The sequence below is a fragment of the Microtus oregoni genome, unplaced genomic scaffold (genome assembly GCF_018167655.1).
Source record: "Microtus oregoni isolate MIOR12 unplaced genomic scaffold, Mior012 000016F_ref0000370, whole genome shotgun sequence".
NCBI lineage: Eukaryota > Metazoa > Chordata > Mammalia > Rodentia > Cricetidae > Microtus > Microtus oregoni.
In genome coordinates, this window is record NW_024543075.1 from 34,467,897 (window position 1) to 34,486,095 (window position 18,199).

Below are 18,199 nucleotides of genomic sequence, written 5' to 3' on the forward strand. Positions count from 1 at the left end.
AGCACTAGTTACCCTTAAGGCAGCCAGGGTACTGGCCTGGAGGTAACACCCAGGCCCTCATCTGATCCCTGTCCCTGCATCTCAAGCATGAGGGTCCCCATGCCCTTGTTTTAGTGACTTCAGTCCCAGACTCTGCTGCTTCTAGGTCACTCACTACATCAGGAAGATACCTCACCCTTTCTCAACCCCCTTCCCTAAATTTGGCAGCATAAATGTGGTTGCCATTATGGAACATTCTAGATGCCAGCTCTGTCCTAAACACTCCACACACACTCACACAATCTCACCCAGGGAAGCAGCTTCGCTGGCATTCCATCGTTTTTCAGACCGCAAAACTGAAATTTAGAGGAGTCCTTTGCTCCAGGTCCAAGAAATTGGCACGATCCAGGCATGAACACAAGTATGTTTCACTTCACAGTCTGCTTCCTCTGCCCAGGGGCACATGGGTGCTGTGTCTCATTCCACCCAACCCATCCTGTGCTAACCATTTGATTGTACTGTCTTAATCACATCGGGAGCCCCACCCAAAAAACCATCACCAGTAGACAAATTCTCAATCAATAAAAAAGCCCCAACCAACTCATGGGTCAGGCCCCCACCAAGGGTCCCACTAGCTCCTAAGACACCATACCTGGAAGACCCTCCTCCAAAGGCACACTTTCCCCCTGCTGAGCCAAGTACTGGGCTGTGGTCCGTGGGAAACGGTGGTAGGCAAGCCGTGCATACTTCTCCCGGATCATCAGGGCCTTGGCCAGGCTCTTGGCTGCCTGTTCATAGTCTTCTACGGTGATCTGCAGCAAGAAGGCATGCAAGAACGGTCTGCCCACAAGCCAGAAAATCCACAGATCCCCAGATGTTAAAAGCAAAACATCTATGTTCTCAGGCTGCTGCTCTGCCCACCCCGACCTGTCAATCAATCTGGCAACCACTCAACATCACATACTGAGCACTAAGTGTTTCCGTAGGTTTCATTTTGTTTCTCAACTGGGGAAACTGGGCCCAGAAAGAATCCATCACTGCCAGGAGGTTACAAAGTCAAACTTCAGACCCTGGTCTGACTGATCCCCAAAGCCCCAGGAGGCTCTCCTCACATATGGAGATGCGTGAGGCCTCTGCCTTTCCAGACTCATTACCCTAGTCACTCAGTGAGGACGAATGTCACCGAAGTCTGAATTTGCTTGATGAGCTGCAGATGGACAGGCATGACAGGAGGGCAGGGATGCCGAAAGTGGGGGGCAGGAGCTGGAGCAGCAGAGGGAGGGAGGCTGGGCCTGGACCGCCCCTCCTCCGCTTCTCAGCATCACCGGTTTGACAGAAATGCCAATCTACAGATGTCTGTGCGCCTGTCATACAAGACCCTGATATTTGTGTTTCTCTCAGTTGCTTCGGATGCCCTTCAGGGCGGGTAATAAAGTGTCATGAGCACAATGCCCTCTGGTCTCTCTTGCCCTGCTCTGTCATCAAAGGGAAGCCATCAGCATATGTCTGCCTCATTCATTTCACCAAACCTGACTCTTTGCTTTTAGAGTGGAAGCAGCTCCCTTTCTGTCTCAGATACCCACACACGGGTGTATTCATTCCCCTCTGCACCTTCCAGGGGGCTGGGCTCAGAGTAGCCACGGGGCAAGACAACAGAAGGATGCCCCTAACAAGGGGTTCAGGAGGAAGCCAAGGAGATGAGAGAAGGGGCAGGGTTCCTGGGGAGGAATAGCCACTAGCCAAGCTGGTGGGCCCGCCCAGTGGGCTAGCCCCAGACCTTCTGGGTACCAGGATCAGCAAGGTCCTTGTGCCTCTCATAGGCTCCTAGCTCTCTAGATATGCATAGGGAAGGAAAAGGGAAGCAACTATGCACGCTCCTATGCTCATTCAACATGCATTCAATCCACATCTATCCCCTCGTCCATTACCCTGACCACATGGGTGAGGTAGACAAGCCCTGGCCAGGAGTTGGCAGAGCAGTAGTCTGGCCAAAAAAGGACTGCATTAGTTCCCATCTAAATTCCCATCCCAAGAAGTCAACACACATGTAGTGCAACCGCACAGTGGAAGGCTATGCACTCATAAAGAAGAACAAAGACACTCTTTCATAAATTAATAAATCAATACAGTATCATCTCTAATGAATAGGAAAAATATACTCATTTTCTCGTCGAGAGCCTCTCTCGCTGGTTGAGGGATTCCTAGCCTGTATTTAAAGATACTGACCTAAGCACGTAAGAGCTAATTTTACAGAGCTAGCACCATCACATAGTCTCCCCTAGACACTGGGAATGTTGACGGGTCTAGTTGCACCCTTCACACAGGGCAGATTTCTGGGCTGGGGAACACAGAACTAACTGGGCACAGTCACAGCATGGCAGCCTGAAGCCCTTGGTTTTGCACACGAGGGTGGGACAGCTCCCGAGACATGTTCACATCCCAGTCTCCACTAAGGCCTTCCTTCTCTTCAAGTTCCTGGGCCCCTTTCCACAACCTCCCAGACACACACACTGGGCCAGGTTTCCAGGGTGGGTATGGCCTTACCCCAGCACAGTAATCTCCGCTGATAGTGACCCTCTGGTACTCAGGCATAGCATAGGGTGCTGGCCCAGGCTTGGAAGTGGCTCCAGGGACCAGAGGGGTTGCAGGAGACATGGTTGGACTGACGGTTGGAGGACCCTTCCAGTCTTGTTGTGTTGGCATCTGCAGGGACAGGGACTGCGACCGGATCATCTTGAAACTCTTCTTTCTAAGAGCCAAGGACACGGGACAGGGGAGACATCAGCTGCGAACAGGGAAAGCCTCAGAGGCAGGAAACTCCGCTGCTGTCAGCCACAGGTGCTAGGCACCACTAAGAAGCGTCTGGTGGGCTAGGGAGATGCTCAATCATAAATCACTTGCTGTACACGAGGACCTGGGTTTGGAGCTCCAGCATTCCCATAAGAGCACTGTGGGCATCAGTGACCCAGCACAGGGGGTGAGAGGTGGGGCTCTCCGGTCAGTCGATCCAAGTACAGTAAAGAGATTATCTCAAAAAATAAGGTGGCGCTCAATAAAGAATGATACAACCTCTGACCTCCACACCTGTACCTGCACACACAAGTTTCTGGTTGCTTGTGACTTCCTCTACCCAGCCCTCCAGATACTGCATCTATGATCACGCATCACTTCTGGGGATGGGGTAGCCGGTGTTCATGGCACATGACATTGGGTCAGTGCGACAGGAAACAGACAGAGAGACAGACACAGACCGCACTGCTGGGGCTCCAGGACCACAGTGCACGGACATGAGGGTGACACGGGGTCAGAGAGAGGCATCTCCCAAGGTGCGGACAGCACACTCTCTTCAAATAGGCCACGCTCTAAGCCCTGACAAACGAAGTCTCCAGGGAGATGGCAGACAGGTTCGCAAAGACACACCATTGTATTTTAGCTACAAATCTGGGCACAGGGGCCAGAAGGGGTGGGAGGAATCAATATGTCCGCCTCCTTGGTTAGGGCCCCAAGACAGAGGGGTCCTACGCGAAATCACACACCAAGGCAGCTACTTTCTCCAGCCGTTAGCCAGCTGTTTGCCACTCTGGCAGCAGCTGGAGCTGGTACAGATCTTCAAGCTGTCGGTGAGAAACTGACCAGCACCAATGTGAGGCCTGGACCCTGGACCTCCAGTCCTGGCACTGAAAGACAAACTCTCGGGGCTGGTTTATAATGCTGCAAGTTCATGGTTCCTTGTGAGTCTGATTTGTGATGACTTGACTTCCTTTGTTAACAAAATCAGAAATGTTTCAGTTGGCATCACTCCAAGTCCTGGGATCGTCAGGGAGGAAATGACTCAGCACTGGGATAATGCCCGCCGCACAGCTGGGCTAGCCCTCTGGAACTGTAAGCAAGTCCCCCATTAAACACTTGTTTCTCTAAGCTGTCTTGGTCATGGTGTCACCTCACAGCACTAGAAAAGTAACTAAGACATCCCAGTGACAGTGGATGTGGGAGATCAGTCCATCCCAAGTGGGACCATGCTCACCCAGAAGTAGCCAGCTTTCTGCTGGCACCATCCTGGTCTCCTCTCTGCCCAGCCTTCCAGAACCCAGTTCACCCACCTACTTTGCGGTGGACCTCTCTGACTCTCGCTTGTCTACACTAACGACCTGTGTTCCCACCTCCCCGAGACAAGGCTGTTTAAAGCTAAGAGATGGAACTGACCCCTTCTCAGGAAGTGCCTCTCCGGGGCTCCCATGGCTGACAAGCCAGGCTACTTCAGGAACTTTAACTAGAACACCAAGGAACCCCAGGTTTCCTCTGGCCTGCTGTGCCTCACCTGGAACTGAGCCAACATCCCACACCAAGAGAGAAGATGCCAGTGTGGGCCAGTCGGCCACTCCTGGGTGTTAGACGCACCCTGAGCACAGAGTCTTGACTCTGCTCAGCTCATCCTATGAGACTCCAGTTTCTGTGTCACACACATGCCTGTCAATCACTGTTTCGACTCTATACCAACATCCTCCTCCTATGCCTCAGCCTGGGGTCTGGCCCAACCACGGAGAAGCAATGGGTAACTTCTCAGGTGAGCAACAGGTAAGAAAGATTTTTTAAAAAGCAGTCTGGAAGACTGTCTAAGCCAAGAACCTACCAGGCTTAGCCTATAAACTCCCCAATAGGAATGAATCCATCTGTTCATTGAGGAAGCCAGTACCCACCAGCTGGTACCCAGAGAGCTCTCCTTGCCCATATTCACTGTGGCTCCAGCCAGATTGTCACACACGGGTGGGGATATGACTCAGTTGATAGAGTACTTCCCTAGAATTCATCAAAGTCCTGAGTTTAATCCCCAGTACTACATAAATCAGGCATGGCGTCACACACCTATAATCCAGGGGTGAGAATAGAACGATCAGAGTTAAAGGACATTGTACGATAGTCAGCAAGTTCAAGGACAGCCTGGGCTACATGAGACAGACTGTCATACAAAAATGTCCACAGGCTGAGAGTTCACACTTACAAGTCCAGGACCACCCACTCAAGACTACCATCCTGGGGAGGGGCAGGGTGGGGGATGGACTCACCATCGGCTAATCACTGAGCTGGCATCCGGGGGTAGAAATGCTATTGTCTACTGCTATAGAATACATCACCACAGACTTGAGAACTTGAATCAATGCCCATTTGTGACGCCCCAGTCCTGTTCGTGAGAAGGTGAACTGGGATTGGCAGGGCTCCAAGCTCAGGCCATCAAAGGCCAAAACAGACATGGGCTGCATTGGGCTTTCCGGAAAGAATTCTCTTCTAAGATCAGTCTGGTTGTTGGCAGAATTCAATTCTGCAGGACCGTGAAGACTGAGATCCCCAGTTCCCTGGGGACTTGGCCAGAGGTCACCTTGGCCCCTGCAGACCTCACTCTGATCCTCGAGGAGAGCTCTGTCTTCAGTCAGGAAACTCATGGCGTTCTGTGTTCCCAGTCTCTCTTACTTCCCCCTCTGTGCTTAGCCTGGACAAGCGTTGTTTTGACAGCCTTTGTAATTAAATCCAGTCCACTGACAACCTCCCCACCTTCATATCATGTGATGCCTTTTCTGCAGGTAATCACAGGAGTGACAGCCTAATGCACAGAGTCTGGAGATCAGAGCGTGACATCGTGGCCAAGAGAGACATTGAAAAAATTCTGCCTATGGGGTGTGGAGAGACGGCCCAAGGATAAAGTGACTGCCACACAATCACGAAGAGTTCAGGGTTCAGGTCCCAGCTCCCTCACACAATCTGCGAGTTGGTGATACATGCCTGTCCCAGCCCTGGGGGGAGGGGGGGAATGAGTAAATCCTGGGGGTTTGCAAACCAGTTGGTGAGTCTAGGGCCAGTAAGAGCCACTGTCTTAAAAACAAACAAACAAACAAACAAAAATGGCAGAGAGCCACAAAGGAAGACACCTGACAACGACCTCTGGCCTCTACACACACCACACAAGCACACAAGAATAATTAATTAATTGATTAGTTCTGCCTACAATAGACAATAGACTCGTGTGTATGTGAGTGTGCACATATGTCAAACACACACTCTTTTCTCACAAGGCTGTACGAGCCCTACATGTGCCACAGTAACAACAAGTCACACAGACACACCAAGACCTTCAACAGACTGAGAGAACCATAAGGTCTCTCGCGGGAAGACTTGAAAGACTGTGCACCCAGCCCTTCATTTCTGAAAGATCAACATTCAACGAGCATTTACCAAACACCTGTTCCTGGCTAAGCTGATGCAAGACACAGAAACTCACACAGAGTCAAACAAAGTGTGACCTGTTGTCACTGATATAAGGCACTTCATTGCCAGGGACTTAACTGTCTGTCCACAGCCCACCTGTTATGCCTTGTGTTAGCCTCTAGGGTGCCAGGGTTAGCCAGCTCACTCTGGCACTGCTGGCCTGCTCCTTCCTTCCTCCAGCCACCTGGCAGAAATACCCTGCTCGCCAAGGAGCTGTCAGGGTGAGCCACTGTGCAGACACCGATTCCATACCAGGTCTGAGGCCTGGGCTTGGGAGCAGCTTTATCTTCATGGGCCACAGGGAGCTTCTTGCTGGCCAGACTCCTAAGACAATAGGGTAAGCTGGTACGTTATCCTCCGGTACCAGTCTAGTGTCCCGACCTGGGCTACAGCCTGGCTATCCCTGCCATTCATCATGTCCCCATTCCTCCTCTGCCCATTCCTATAGCAAAGCCTTCCTATAACATCTGATTCACATACTACACCAAGTCCGGAAGTCTGTCTGCATGTAGGGTCTTCTCAGAGCCTTTCAAAGCCTCTGCTCTTGTTCATCCGTCCAAGACCAGCTGGCCAAGTAGAAGAATCAAAGCAAAGTGCTCACCAAGCCCTCAGAAATGCAGTGAAACAAGGGGCCACTCATGACCCCACTTTCTAAACCTCTGAGGTCCTGGGTAATGACAGGTACATCAAACAGAACCCCAGATTCTGTGGGTTCGCTAGGATCACAGAGATGGCCCCGGAAATTTGGACGAATGTTCATCAGCAGTATGGTCATGACATTGGGTATTTTGGGATCCCAGAGGAGACACCTAATCCAGACTGGGCATGGGAACAATGGAGCAACAGGGACAGAGGAAGAGAGAGGGGGCTTCTCAGAATGGCAGGATTTTTGGGTTCATCCCTGCAGCATATACGTTCATTCCAGTGGTCCCTGCACCTCCAGGTGGAAAGCAATACTCTAAATCCTGGAGGCAGCAGCCAGCAAAGAATGACTAATAGCAAGCTCTGCATGCCACTGAGTGGGGCAGGTTTCTGCACTTCCACAGACTCAGCTTCACTGGAGGTTTATCGTGGTCACTGAACTGTTCTGCATGAAAACGAGACCCCTGGTGTAAGGAGGGGAGCAAACTGAAGAGCTGGCACATGTTGTGTGCCTGATGCCAGAGATCCCAGCCTATGTGGGGAGGACATGGAAACAGCTGGTCATGGGGCATGCTGCATGCTAACTGCACTAAGGGGCATCTACAGACAGTGTATAGGAGCAGGGGTGGAGGCCGCTCGTTCTGTGGACACGGCCAGGTGACCAACAGCCTGATGAGGACGCTGAATGTGCAACTTTTCTACACTCAGAAGCCTATGAAGTGCAGAGACTCACAACCCCTCCTTCCTTATTTGTCTTATGTCCCTCTTGGTCACCGGAAGGCTATTTTTTGTTCTCCATTCCCAGCCTGACCAAGCACAGACCCCATTTGTCTCAATACTATTCCCCAGCCTCAACACTCTTCCCCCAGCCCTGCCCAACTGTCTTTCCTCCTGAAAGACCCCAGTGGTCAGAGTGAAGCAGCCCTTACTGCAACTTATTTATGTATTTCCTTTGTAAGTATGTATATGCATGCTCATGTGTATGTATACGTGTGAGGTAGGTATGCACATGCGTGTGTGTTTGTGTGCACATGTGGAGGCCAGAGGTCAACATCAGTTGTCCTCCTTGATGGATCTCCACCTTAGCTTTTGAGACAGAGTCTCTCTCACTGAACCTGGAGAACCAGCAAAGCCAGGGATCCTCCTGCCTCTACCCTTGCAGATCTGTGACTGGAGGTGCACACAATCATGCCCACCTTCTTCATAAAAGTGCTTAGGGTCAAACTCAGGACCTCCAGCTTAAACAGCAGGCACTTAAAAAGGATGCTATCTCCCCAGCCCCCTTTTACTGCCTTTTATATTAAATATTACAATCTCTGTTTTTCAGTGTAAAAGCAGATGAATTGGATGATTCAAATAAAGTGTGGTCAATAACTGTGATCTAAAAATTATGGACTCAGGTTTAGTAAGCTTTATAAGACAAAATAATTTAATGGCACTTCAGCTGTACTATGCTCAATTTATAACAAAATTCCATTTATCGATTTTACTCAAAACATTCTCTGGGAGGCAGCTGTTCTAAAGAGCCAAATGCTTCTCCTAAGCCTGCCCCTTTATGTCCTGACTCTTCAAAAATAATTGTACAAGGCATTCTTCAATGAAATACCTAAATCCTGAGCTGTTGGTCAGGGCACGCAGGACATCACTTGAAATTCTCCCTGGCTGACTCAGGTCATTCTCATGTTATTCAATCACGATTTTAGCAACATTGTGTCCCTAGACTTCTAGGTGTCCAGTCTTTGTATCCATTTTCATAATCACTGTCTCCTCCCTCCCCACCCAGTACCAAACAAAACAGTAACAAATGCTGGGAGATGCTCCCAGCACCATGCTGGCTTATCATGCTTATTAGTTCATTTCATTTGTTTAATTCTCCTGAGGCAGGTCCTTTGATCATATTCTTGTCACAAACCAAAAGACAGGCTCAGGCCACTAAAATCCACATTCTTAATTTTTCTTATCCAAATCTTCCATGGTACTGAAAAGCAAGATAGACATGCTTATTAGAACATGTCCTAAAATAAGAAGAGAGAGGAGGTGGGAGGATCTAAGAGGTGGCAGGCCAAAGGCATCAGGTTTCTTCTGGGAATGATCTCCAAGTTCAAAGCCTGGACATGGTGGTTCATATCTGTAATCCCCAAACTCAAAAGGCCGAGTCAGACCAAGGCCAGTGTGGGTCTCATAGCAAGACACCCCTCTCTCTTTCATATATATATATATATATATATATATATATATATATACACTATTGTTTGTGCATACATGCGCACACACATAATTAAAGCTAGGCTTTGCTGTGTGCACCTAATTCCAGCAGGGGATGCTGGGGCAAGCTGAGGTAGAAAGATTGTCATGAGTTTGAAGTCAGCCTGGGCTGCATAGCCAAACCAACCAGGGATTCAGAGCAAAGCCCTGTCTCAAATAAACAAAGCTAATTCATTAAATTAAGTGTTAGTAATAGTAATAATAATAATAACAATAATAATAATATATTCTCAAACTGATCACAATGCTGGTGACATAAGAGTAAATACACTCAAACCCAGTGAATTACACACATGGGAAGTGGACAGATTGAAGGGCACATGCGTGATTTCAGGACAGCTGTAAAAGAGAAGGAGGGAAAGGCAGAAAGAGAAAGAGGAGAGATGGAGGCACTCTCCCCGCACACAGGCTGCTCAGAACGTTTTCCATGCTGTCCTCAAAGTTGGCTGAGTTCCAGTACACGCATTAGTAGGATGTGAACTCTGCTAGTGCTGGGGTCAGGTGAGGTTAAGAATAAAATTCTGGTCAGCACTTTAGCCGGTGCTGGGTCAAAGACGTCTAGAATCTGACCAAGTGGTTTATTGCTTTTACACATTTAAACACAGTAAAACTGGGGGAAAGGTCTCCTGGTGACAGTTATCACGACAAAGCTTCAGGATGGTTACACTGGAAGTCTCTTGCAAAGTACATCCTTGTAGCAACCTTTAGCATATGAGTAAGTTCTACTAGGGAAAAAGACAACATCTCCGGAGTAAATTGGGAGTGTGGGGGTCAGGGAGAGGGTAGAAGGGGAGAGGGGAGGAAGGAAGCAGAGTGGAGAAAATTGTATAGCTCAATAAAAACATTAAAAAAGAAAAAAATCCAAAAAGAAAAAAGATAAGACTGAGTTCTAGTGACTGAGAAACGGTGCTCTGGCATCCGGGCAGGGAGGAAGGGTTTAAAGACGGGTTCTATTAATTGAGAATGCAGATACCTGGGGACTCTTTCATAAGGGTGAGTTATCTATTTACTGAGAGACACAGTTCCAGACTAGGGTCTAAACAATGCTCAGGATTTGGGGGATTCAGGAAGGCTGGCTCCGTAGAATAGCAAAAGATCACCAGGTTGTTAGACAACATCCACTCCAGCCTACTTGTTTAACAATTCTGTTTTTTTCTAAGACTTTCTGTAAGCTGCTCCTTCTACATGCTAGGAAACACATGTGAGCCTCAAAAAGAACAAAGACCCTCCAGGCTGGGTTTGCCTCCTAACTTGACCTTCAAAGGCAACCCACCCTCCCTCCTCTAGACCCTCACCCACCCACCCACCTGCCTAGCAGAAGCCTAGCTACGGTCAGAGGCAGCCAGCCCTTGAGGAGTGGTCTTGCTGGTTACGGATCTGGGCCTGACCTATATAATTAGAACTTCTCTGAGCAGCCTTGAGTTGGTCCCGAGCTCCACCAGGACTGTGTCTAGACCCGGCCCTGTTCCAAGAGCTGGCAGTCCTCCATGGCAGGCTACCAAGTGACAGGCGCTCATCTTTTCTGCTCATGGCTCAGCTTCCACCTTGCGCCTCTGTATTAGATTTAAGAGTTGTAGGTGTTTTGTTTTGTCTAAATAAGAGAAGAAAGATGGCTCCATAAGAAAGCCTTCTGTGAGTACCATTGGCTTTCAGAGCAAACGGATGGGGGAGGGGTATGTCCCAAACTAGAAGACATATTTTGTGTCACAGTTGGAAATATAGACTCATCGGCTGGGGACCTGGAGACCTGCTGCTGCTGGCTGGCCTGTGTCCCAAGGCTCCTTGCCACCTCTTATCTCAGAATATGGGGAGGGATCACCGATGGACAGACGAGGAGCTGGGAAGCTATCTTCCCTGGAGATGATGGTTTCTGAATGGCTACATAAAAGCACCTCTAGTAAGCAGTGAAGAGACAAACCTCATGTGAATGAACTCAGCCCCAGGGGTCTCTGGGACATTTGACAGTCTAGGGCCCAGGGGGCTTTCAGAAATGAAGCTGTGTCTGGCTGTCCTCTTCATACCGTTCAGAAGCAGCGGTTACATCCCAGGGAGCAGCATTAGGTATCACTCATAGAGCAGGGCAGTGTCCTGGGTAAATTGTGGGATCACAGGATGTGTCCTGTCACTTACTTTGTCCCTTGTGCAAACCCCTGGGAGCTCTACTTGTCTAGTCAGCCTCGTTGGGACATCAGAAGCTTCCACTGCAGGCTTAGTATGAGGAAGAAGGAAGGCATGCAAAACCAGGAGGCCTAGGACTTGGCTCACCATTAGCATCTGGCAGCAGTGGGTGCCATTCTGCCCATCTCAGTAGCAGGAAGCCAGGTGGCAATATTTACATAGTGAACTATGACCTAGGCATGCAAGCATATGCTAATTCCATCATTCTTCAAATTGTCCCATAAAGACTGGTCATTATCATCGCCCCTTTTTAGATGGGGAAGAACCTGAGGCCCAGAGAGGTTTCTTCCTTCGCCCTGAGTCACAGAGCATGCTAGTGAGTCGCAGAACCTGGCTGCCCTGTGTGTAGTGGCAATGGGAGGCAGGACACCTTTTCTTTGCTGACTCTCTCTGGTCTCCAGCCTGGCTAAGGCCTGGGCTGCACCCCAGGAAGTGAGAGGTAGATGCAGTGCCCAAGTTAGGGAATCGGATGGCTACAAATCAGGAAACTTCCACCTAGCAGGGGAAAAAACAGGATACATTTCTGGAGCGTTTGCTGTGAGCTCTCTGGAGACCACAGAGTGACATTTGGATCAAGAGTAACAAAGCTTCCATTTTGCTCTGAGCTTGGGCTCTGATGGGAAAGCGCAGGCTCCCTCTGAAGATGCCTGTGGAAACTTGCCTCAGACACTTATTTTGTTTGGTAATACCAAATGCCAGGGACTCCTGCTTTCATTATGAAGGCCCAGAATGCCAGGGACTCCTGCTTTCATTATGAAGGCCCAGAATGCCCTATTCATAGCACACAGAAGGCTCTGCCGAGCATTCAGCCCCGTAGCCAGCCCTTGTGATGCCAGGGCAGTGTAGACAAGGGACGCCACAGTTTGACTCCTTTTACTTTGCAGGGATGAACATGGCAGGAGTTCTGGGGCCAAGGGCACTCAGTGGTGGTGATGGCTCCTTCCTTCAAGGGCTCAGGCACATCTGAGGAAAATAGAGACTGATCTACAGATGCTCAAACTCTTCCCCTGCCTCTTTATACAAATATCAACCCCATCCTTCCATGGAAATGCCAGAATCCTATTCTGCCAAGAAAAATGAAGTAGGGCTTGTTTTCAAAAAGGAGGACTTCCGTGCTAGGGATATGGCTCCGTCTTAGATGGTGGGAGGCTTGCATAAAACCCTGGGTTCTTTCCCCACTGCCGTATAAACCAGGCATGGTGGCTCACACCTGTAACATCAGAATTTAAGGGGTGGAAGGAGAATCAAGAGCTCACAGCTAACCTGGGCTACATGGGACCCTGCTTCAAAAAAAAAAAAAAGTGAAATGAGGACCTTGCAAGAGTCTGTTCCGGAGCGGGGAGGGGGAGGGTTCAATGAAGGTTCTAAGTCTAAGGCACCCTGCACTGTGGGGTACAGTGCAGAGAGGTACCCCGCTAACAGCCTCGCTAGAGACTCCAGGGAGTCTTATTTCTCTATAATTCTCCTTGCCCAGGAAAGTAAGAAAATGAGAACTTCCCCATTGCTCTTCCCTGAGACCTTACTGTTTATTAGGAGCACAAGGCTAGCCTATAGGGCCCTGCTCACTCCAGCCACAGGGCAGAGGACTGCTCCCTCTGACTGAACGGGCTTCCTGAAGGTGTGACAGCCCATGGCTCTGGGTGGCCCATCTACCTGCCAGACTGCCATGTGCCAAACCACAGCTAGACTTGAAATATCAACTAAAACCAGCCTCAACCACCCCTTCTTTAAATAGAGCACTTTCATTCTCAATGGTCCCCCCACATACACTCACTTCCTGATCCGCCTACATCACAGTACTAATGCCACGCTTAGACCTGTTTGTCTTCCATCTAGTCTGTGCCCTCTCCTCTCTTTCCCAGGAGTCATCTGCCTTCTGAACTGGATTTGGCCAATGGCAGAGACTGTAAAAACACAGAGGCTCCAGGAAGGGTAAAGCTAGGGATGGAATCCTGGCCTGCATCTTGGCCCTGAAGGCAGCGCTCAGCTACTGCCTAGTCCAGCTCTCCCAGTGATCCCAGCTCCAGATGCAGCTACATCCCATCTCTGTACTGTAGGTCTCACCTAGAGGTGGTGACTGCCCTCTACTGCGCGTCCTAGAGGGCAAAGCTCTCCTCTGTTTGTATTCTCCATCCCCATGAGCCATACAGTCAGCTCTTTACACTATTATCCTATTTCCAGTATTTGGGTGGCTTCAGTCTTCTGGTTAGACTCAGACTAGTCCTGTCCTTATCATAACTTGTCATTTCTTTATTAATTTGTACAGTTACTTAATTCTTGTCCACACCCAGTGTAAGCTCATGGGGCAGAAACTTTATCTACAGTACACATTGTGACACCTTCGGTCCCAATGCATGCTTGGCAGAGAGAGAGCATGCTGAGAAAAACTGGGAACAAGTAAAACTGGTGTTTGACCGAGCTCCGCAAATTCCCACAGGGGGAAGGCTGCATGAAAACAGTATGCGTTTCCACCTATAAACTGTTACCAGAACAGCCGCAGGGGAGCCTGGGAGATGGCTCAGTTGGTAAAGTGCCCACAGCACAATCATGAAGTCCTGAGCTCTGAGCCCCAGAACTCATATAAACAGTTGGGCCTGGTATTCAACATGTATACTCCCAGCACAAAGGAAGCAGAGATAGGCAGGACTTGGAGTTCACTAGTCAGCCAATCTAGCTTAATCAGAGAGCCCCAGGTCTCAGTGAGAGTCCACCCCCCCCCCAAAAAAAAAAACAAGGTGGAGGCTGGAGAGGGTTTCTAGCAGTTAAAGTCTTACATGGCTCATTCAGAGGGCTTGTCTCAAGCAGGAACTGTAACTCCAGATCCAAGGGAGCCAACACCCTCTTCTGGCCTCTTTAGGCACCTGTGTACATACTCCAGCATGTACACACATACACACATACACACACACACACACACACACACACGAGTAGATGTTGGGGTTGAAGAGATAGCTAACAGTTAAAAGTGCATACTGCTCTCCCAGAGGACAAAAGCCACACTAGGCAGCTCATGACTGCCTACAGTTCAGGGGATCAGACAGGCTCCTCAGGCACCCACACTCACTCAAACAGGCACATGCCCACACGTAGACACACATGCCTACACGTAATTTAAAATTAAAATAAATAAATCTTTCAATATAAAACAAGGTAGATAGTTTCTGAGGAACAACACCTGAGGTTGACCTCTGGCCTCCACATGTAGGTCACACACATGCCTGCGTACCCCACACGCATGTTCTTGCACGCACATGAATCTGCACTAACAGCAGAACGGTGGCTTTGGTCTTTTCATGTAGGCAGAGGTAGCGAGGCATCCTTCAGTAAATACCTAGTGAGCTAAGTGGCTTTGATTAAGGAAGCATCGGAAGACCCAGGGACGTATCTTCTCCCTCAGATGCCCCAACTCAGGTCACACACTCTACACACATGAAAGCTAGGTCGTGGGAACAAACCTTTTCGCCGTCTCCACGGACTTCTGCTCTGCGAGCTCCTTCTGGAGCTCTCTCTCCTTGGCTTCCTTCTGCCCGATGGGACAGTCCTCAGGGACAGTGAACAGGGACATGACATCTTTGCTGTCCTCTTCTCGGAGCACCTTAGCGAACACCTTCTCCGCCAACAGCCGGACTTGCTCGTCCAAATCGGACATGTTCAACTTGGGGAACTGGCGCGGCATCTCGGCTGGCAAAGAAAGACCAAATGTGAGCCTTCCTGGCTTTGAGGATGTCCTGAGTCCCCAGAGTGAAGCCCAGGCCGCTGACCCCAGGCCTGGTCCTTGAGTCAGCTGTGGATATGGAGATGGATTCCCAGAGCAAGCTCAGCAGACCAGATTTCAAAACTAGCTTCATTAGTAAGTGGGTGTGAGGTGCGGAGGGCGGCTCACATTTCATAAGCAGCAAATGTCGGAAATCAAAGGACAGACTAATCACCTAGGCTTCTCCGGTTCTCAAAAGTGTGGGAATGGGCAGCCCCACCCTCCTAACTTCACTTCCAAAATAGAAAGGGTGAGGAGAGGGTTCGGAACAACCCTTTTCCAGACTGCCGGGGGCCGCCAGCCCTGCTGCACCACCATCCCGTTCACACCTGCTCCCCAAGAGGGAAGGCCCAAGCTCAGACCCAGCAGTGAGCTTCAGCACAGCCTGGGGATACCCAGGAGCCCTGTCATTCAAGAAATGAGATCTTGAGCTGAAAAGAAGGACTCAAGAGACCACAATCCCAAGTCTCTCCCCACCGCTACCTTCCAGAACTATCAAACAGGGCACTGAACATACATCAAAGGTTTTAAGCAGTAACATCCTTCACTCAGCTGATAATTCACTTCCTTTTCATTTGTATTTTGTTTTATTTTGTTTTGTTTTTTGTTTCAAGACAGGTTTTCTCTGTGTAACAGCTCTGACTTTCCTGGATCTCACTTTGTACAACAGGCTGGCCTCGAACTCACAGAGACTCACCTGCTTCTGCTTCCCAAGTGCTGGGATAAAAGGCATGCGCCACCACCACCTATAATTCACTTCCTAAAAGAAGAAGCTTTCCCCATCTGCCTCTCTTTAATGCTGCTGCTTCCTTCCCTCCCTCTCTCCCATGTTCCTGCCCTCTCTCCCCCTTCCCTCCCTTCCTTCTTCCTCACTGTCCTGAGCATATTCACTGGGTAAATTCACCTTATCAACAGTCCAGATCCTTCCCCAGGAGTTTTGTAAGGTGCAGCAGAGGAGGGGAGCTGGGAGAGGTCCCTACCCACCTACTACCAGTTTCCTTAAGGCTGTTTGAAGAGCGGGTGGTTTTGTTGGCTAGGTTAGATGAGGGTGGGATGGGGCTTGCTGCGCTCAGTCTTGGACGGGAAGCAATTAGAGGACAGGGCTCATTAGGCCATTTTGGGTCATTTGCTCTGAGGCCTCCAATTTTTCTCATCTGTGAGATTAAGGGACGGTATAAATGGTCTCTAGAGCCCGCTTACTGTAAGTGGCATAATTCTAAATAGTGGAGAGATTTCCTGTGCTGGAGGCTCAGTACATTGGTCTTCTCTGTAGCATGTTGGGCTAATTCATGACGAACAGGAAGGAAGAAAATGGGTTGGTACTGGGCAGTCAGAGCCATGTCTGTGGTCTTGATTTTGAAACCAAATCCCTCCCTCCCCCACACCCCAGGGATGTGTCTTTCCTGGGCCTCTCAGTCTAAGGAAGACAGAGGGGAAGGACCACCCAGCATCCAAACATGAGGGTCCAGGGAGTAGCCAGGGACAGCACATCAGCCAAGAACAAGCTGAAGTCTGTCCCCTGCAAGGAGAAAGAGGAACAGAACTGGCCGTGTGTGTGGTTGGGGGTTGTCAGAGCAGAGGCTCAAGACGAAGGTGACAGGGAGGATGCAGGCTTGGATGGCAAGCAAGGACAAAGTGAGACCCTTGTCCCCCAGCTTCTAGGCCATCGGTCAAGTGCAGTATCCCAAACCTCATGTCATATCTCTGAAGCAGACACAGAGAGACCCAGACAAAGGGCAGCAGACGCAGTCCTGCCAAAGCAAGGAAATAACCTGAACTAAAGAACAGGAGTAGCCACAGTTTAAAGATCCTGTGAACAGTAAATAAAGAATTAATATACAAAACTGTGCTGTGTTTTGATTACAATGATATAAAAGCGCATTCCCTTAGCTGAGCGGTGGTGGCACACGCTTTTAATCCCAGCACTCTAGAGGCAGACACAGGTGGATCTTTGTGAGTTCAAGGCCAGCCTGGTCTACAGAGCAAGTTCCAGAACAGCCAGAGCTGTTACACAGAGAAATCTTGTCTTGAAAAACAAAAAGAAAAAGAAAAAAAATGCATCCCCTATGGCCAGGGCCACGGGAGTGTTACACACTCAAAACAACCAGACCACAGGGGATAGCTGCTTTGGTTTGGGTTGCTTTGTTTTTGTTTAAGATAGAATCTTGTGATATAGCCCAGACTAACCTGATATTCCCTCTAGTCCAAGCTGGCCTTAAATTAGCAGCAATCCTCCTGCCTCAGCTTCCTGATTTCTGGGATTATAATGTATAAGTGGCTGTACTCAGCTGGGATATCTTATTTTAATAATTAATGCCACTATAATTTCATTTTTTATTCTCATTTTTTTTTTGAGCTCACTGTGTAGCCTTGGCTGGTCTGGAGCTTGTAGTGTAGACCAGGCCGATCTTGAACTCACAGAGATCTGCCTGCCTCTGCCTCCCGAGTGCTGGTTTAAAAATGTGTACCACTACACCTGGCTAATTTCACTTTTTAGGATACTGCGATAATAGAAAGAAAATGGATGGTCTTAAGACTCCATGAGAAGAAAGTAAGTCAAATTTCTTCCTCCGAGATTTGACTGATGGGTCCTCTCCTGCCTGACCCACACAGAAGAATACTGGCTCAAAGAAGTTTGTACCACAGAGACCCTCTCTGCCTGGTTCCTATCCTGTGTACAACCACCCCCTCCACAGATGCACATAACCTGAGCCAGACACACCACTCTGGACCCCCCACGAAGGAGCATCTGGGATAGCCCTTATGCCCGAGGCTTCTTCCGCCACAGCCCACCGTCTTCATCCCCAAAGCTCTGTTGACTTATTAAAGTCAATCAAACATACTCTTCGTCACGCACCTTCCTTATGCTGATCCTCCCCTGTTCTTTAGCTTGAACCTGCCTCCCTCATACTGGGCCCCAAGAGAAGATACATGCTCCTGGTTAGGCGGAGCCTGAGAGCATTGATGGAAGAAAACCCGCCTTCTCCAGCTCCACCGGGCACACAGTCTCCAGGATCGTGGAATAGTGCTTCCCCATAGGACCCTTTCCTTTTTCTTTCTTTAATTCTTACTAGTGTAAATTCACTGTGTGAAATAACAGGTTTTGTTATGTGATTTTCATCC

General features: G+C 49.3%; 1 protein-coding gene across 5 annotated transcripts in view; it reads right to left on the reverse strand.

Annotated features, from left to right (window-relative positions):
- Window positions 1-18,199, reverse strand: part of Ampd3 (adenosine monophosphate deaminase 3) — a 50,211-nt gene that overhangs the window by 25,476 nt on the left and 6,536 nt on the right. For all 5 annotated transcript variants that reach the window (XM_041666507.1, XM_041666511.1, XM_041666509.1 and 2 more), the window contains exons 2-4: window positions 14,778-15,003; window positions 2,524-2,728; window positions 632-791 (exon numbers count right to left, since the gene is read on the reverse strand). In XM_041666507.1, the coding sequence (XP_041522441.1) occupies window positions 632-791; window positions 2,524-2,728; window positions 14,778-14,998 (586 nt within the window). In that variant the 5' untranslated portion in view covers window positions 14,999-15,003. The remainder of the gene's footprint in view (window positions 1-631; window positions 792-2,523; window positions 2,729-14,777; window positions 15,004-18,199) is intronic.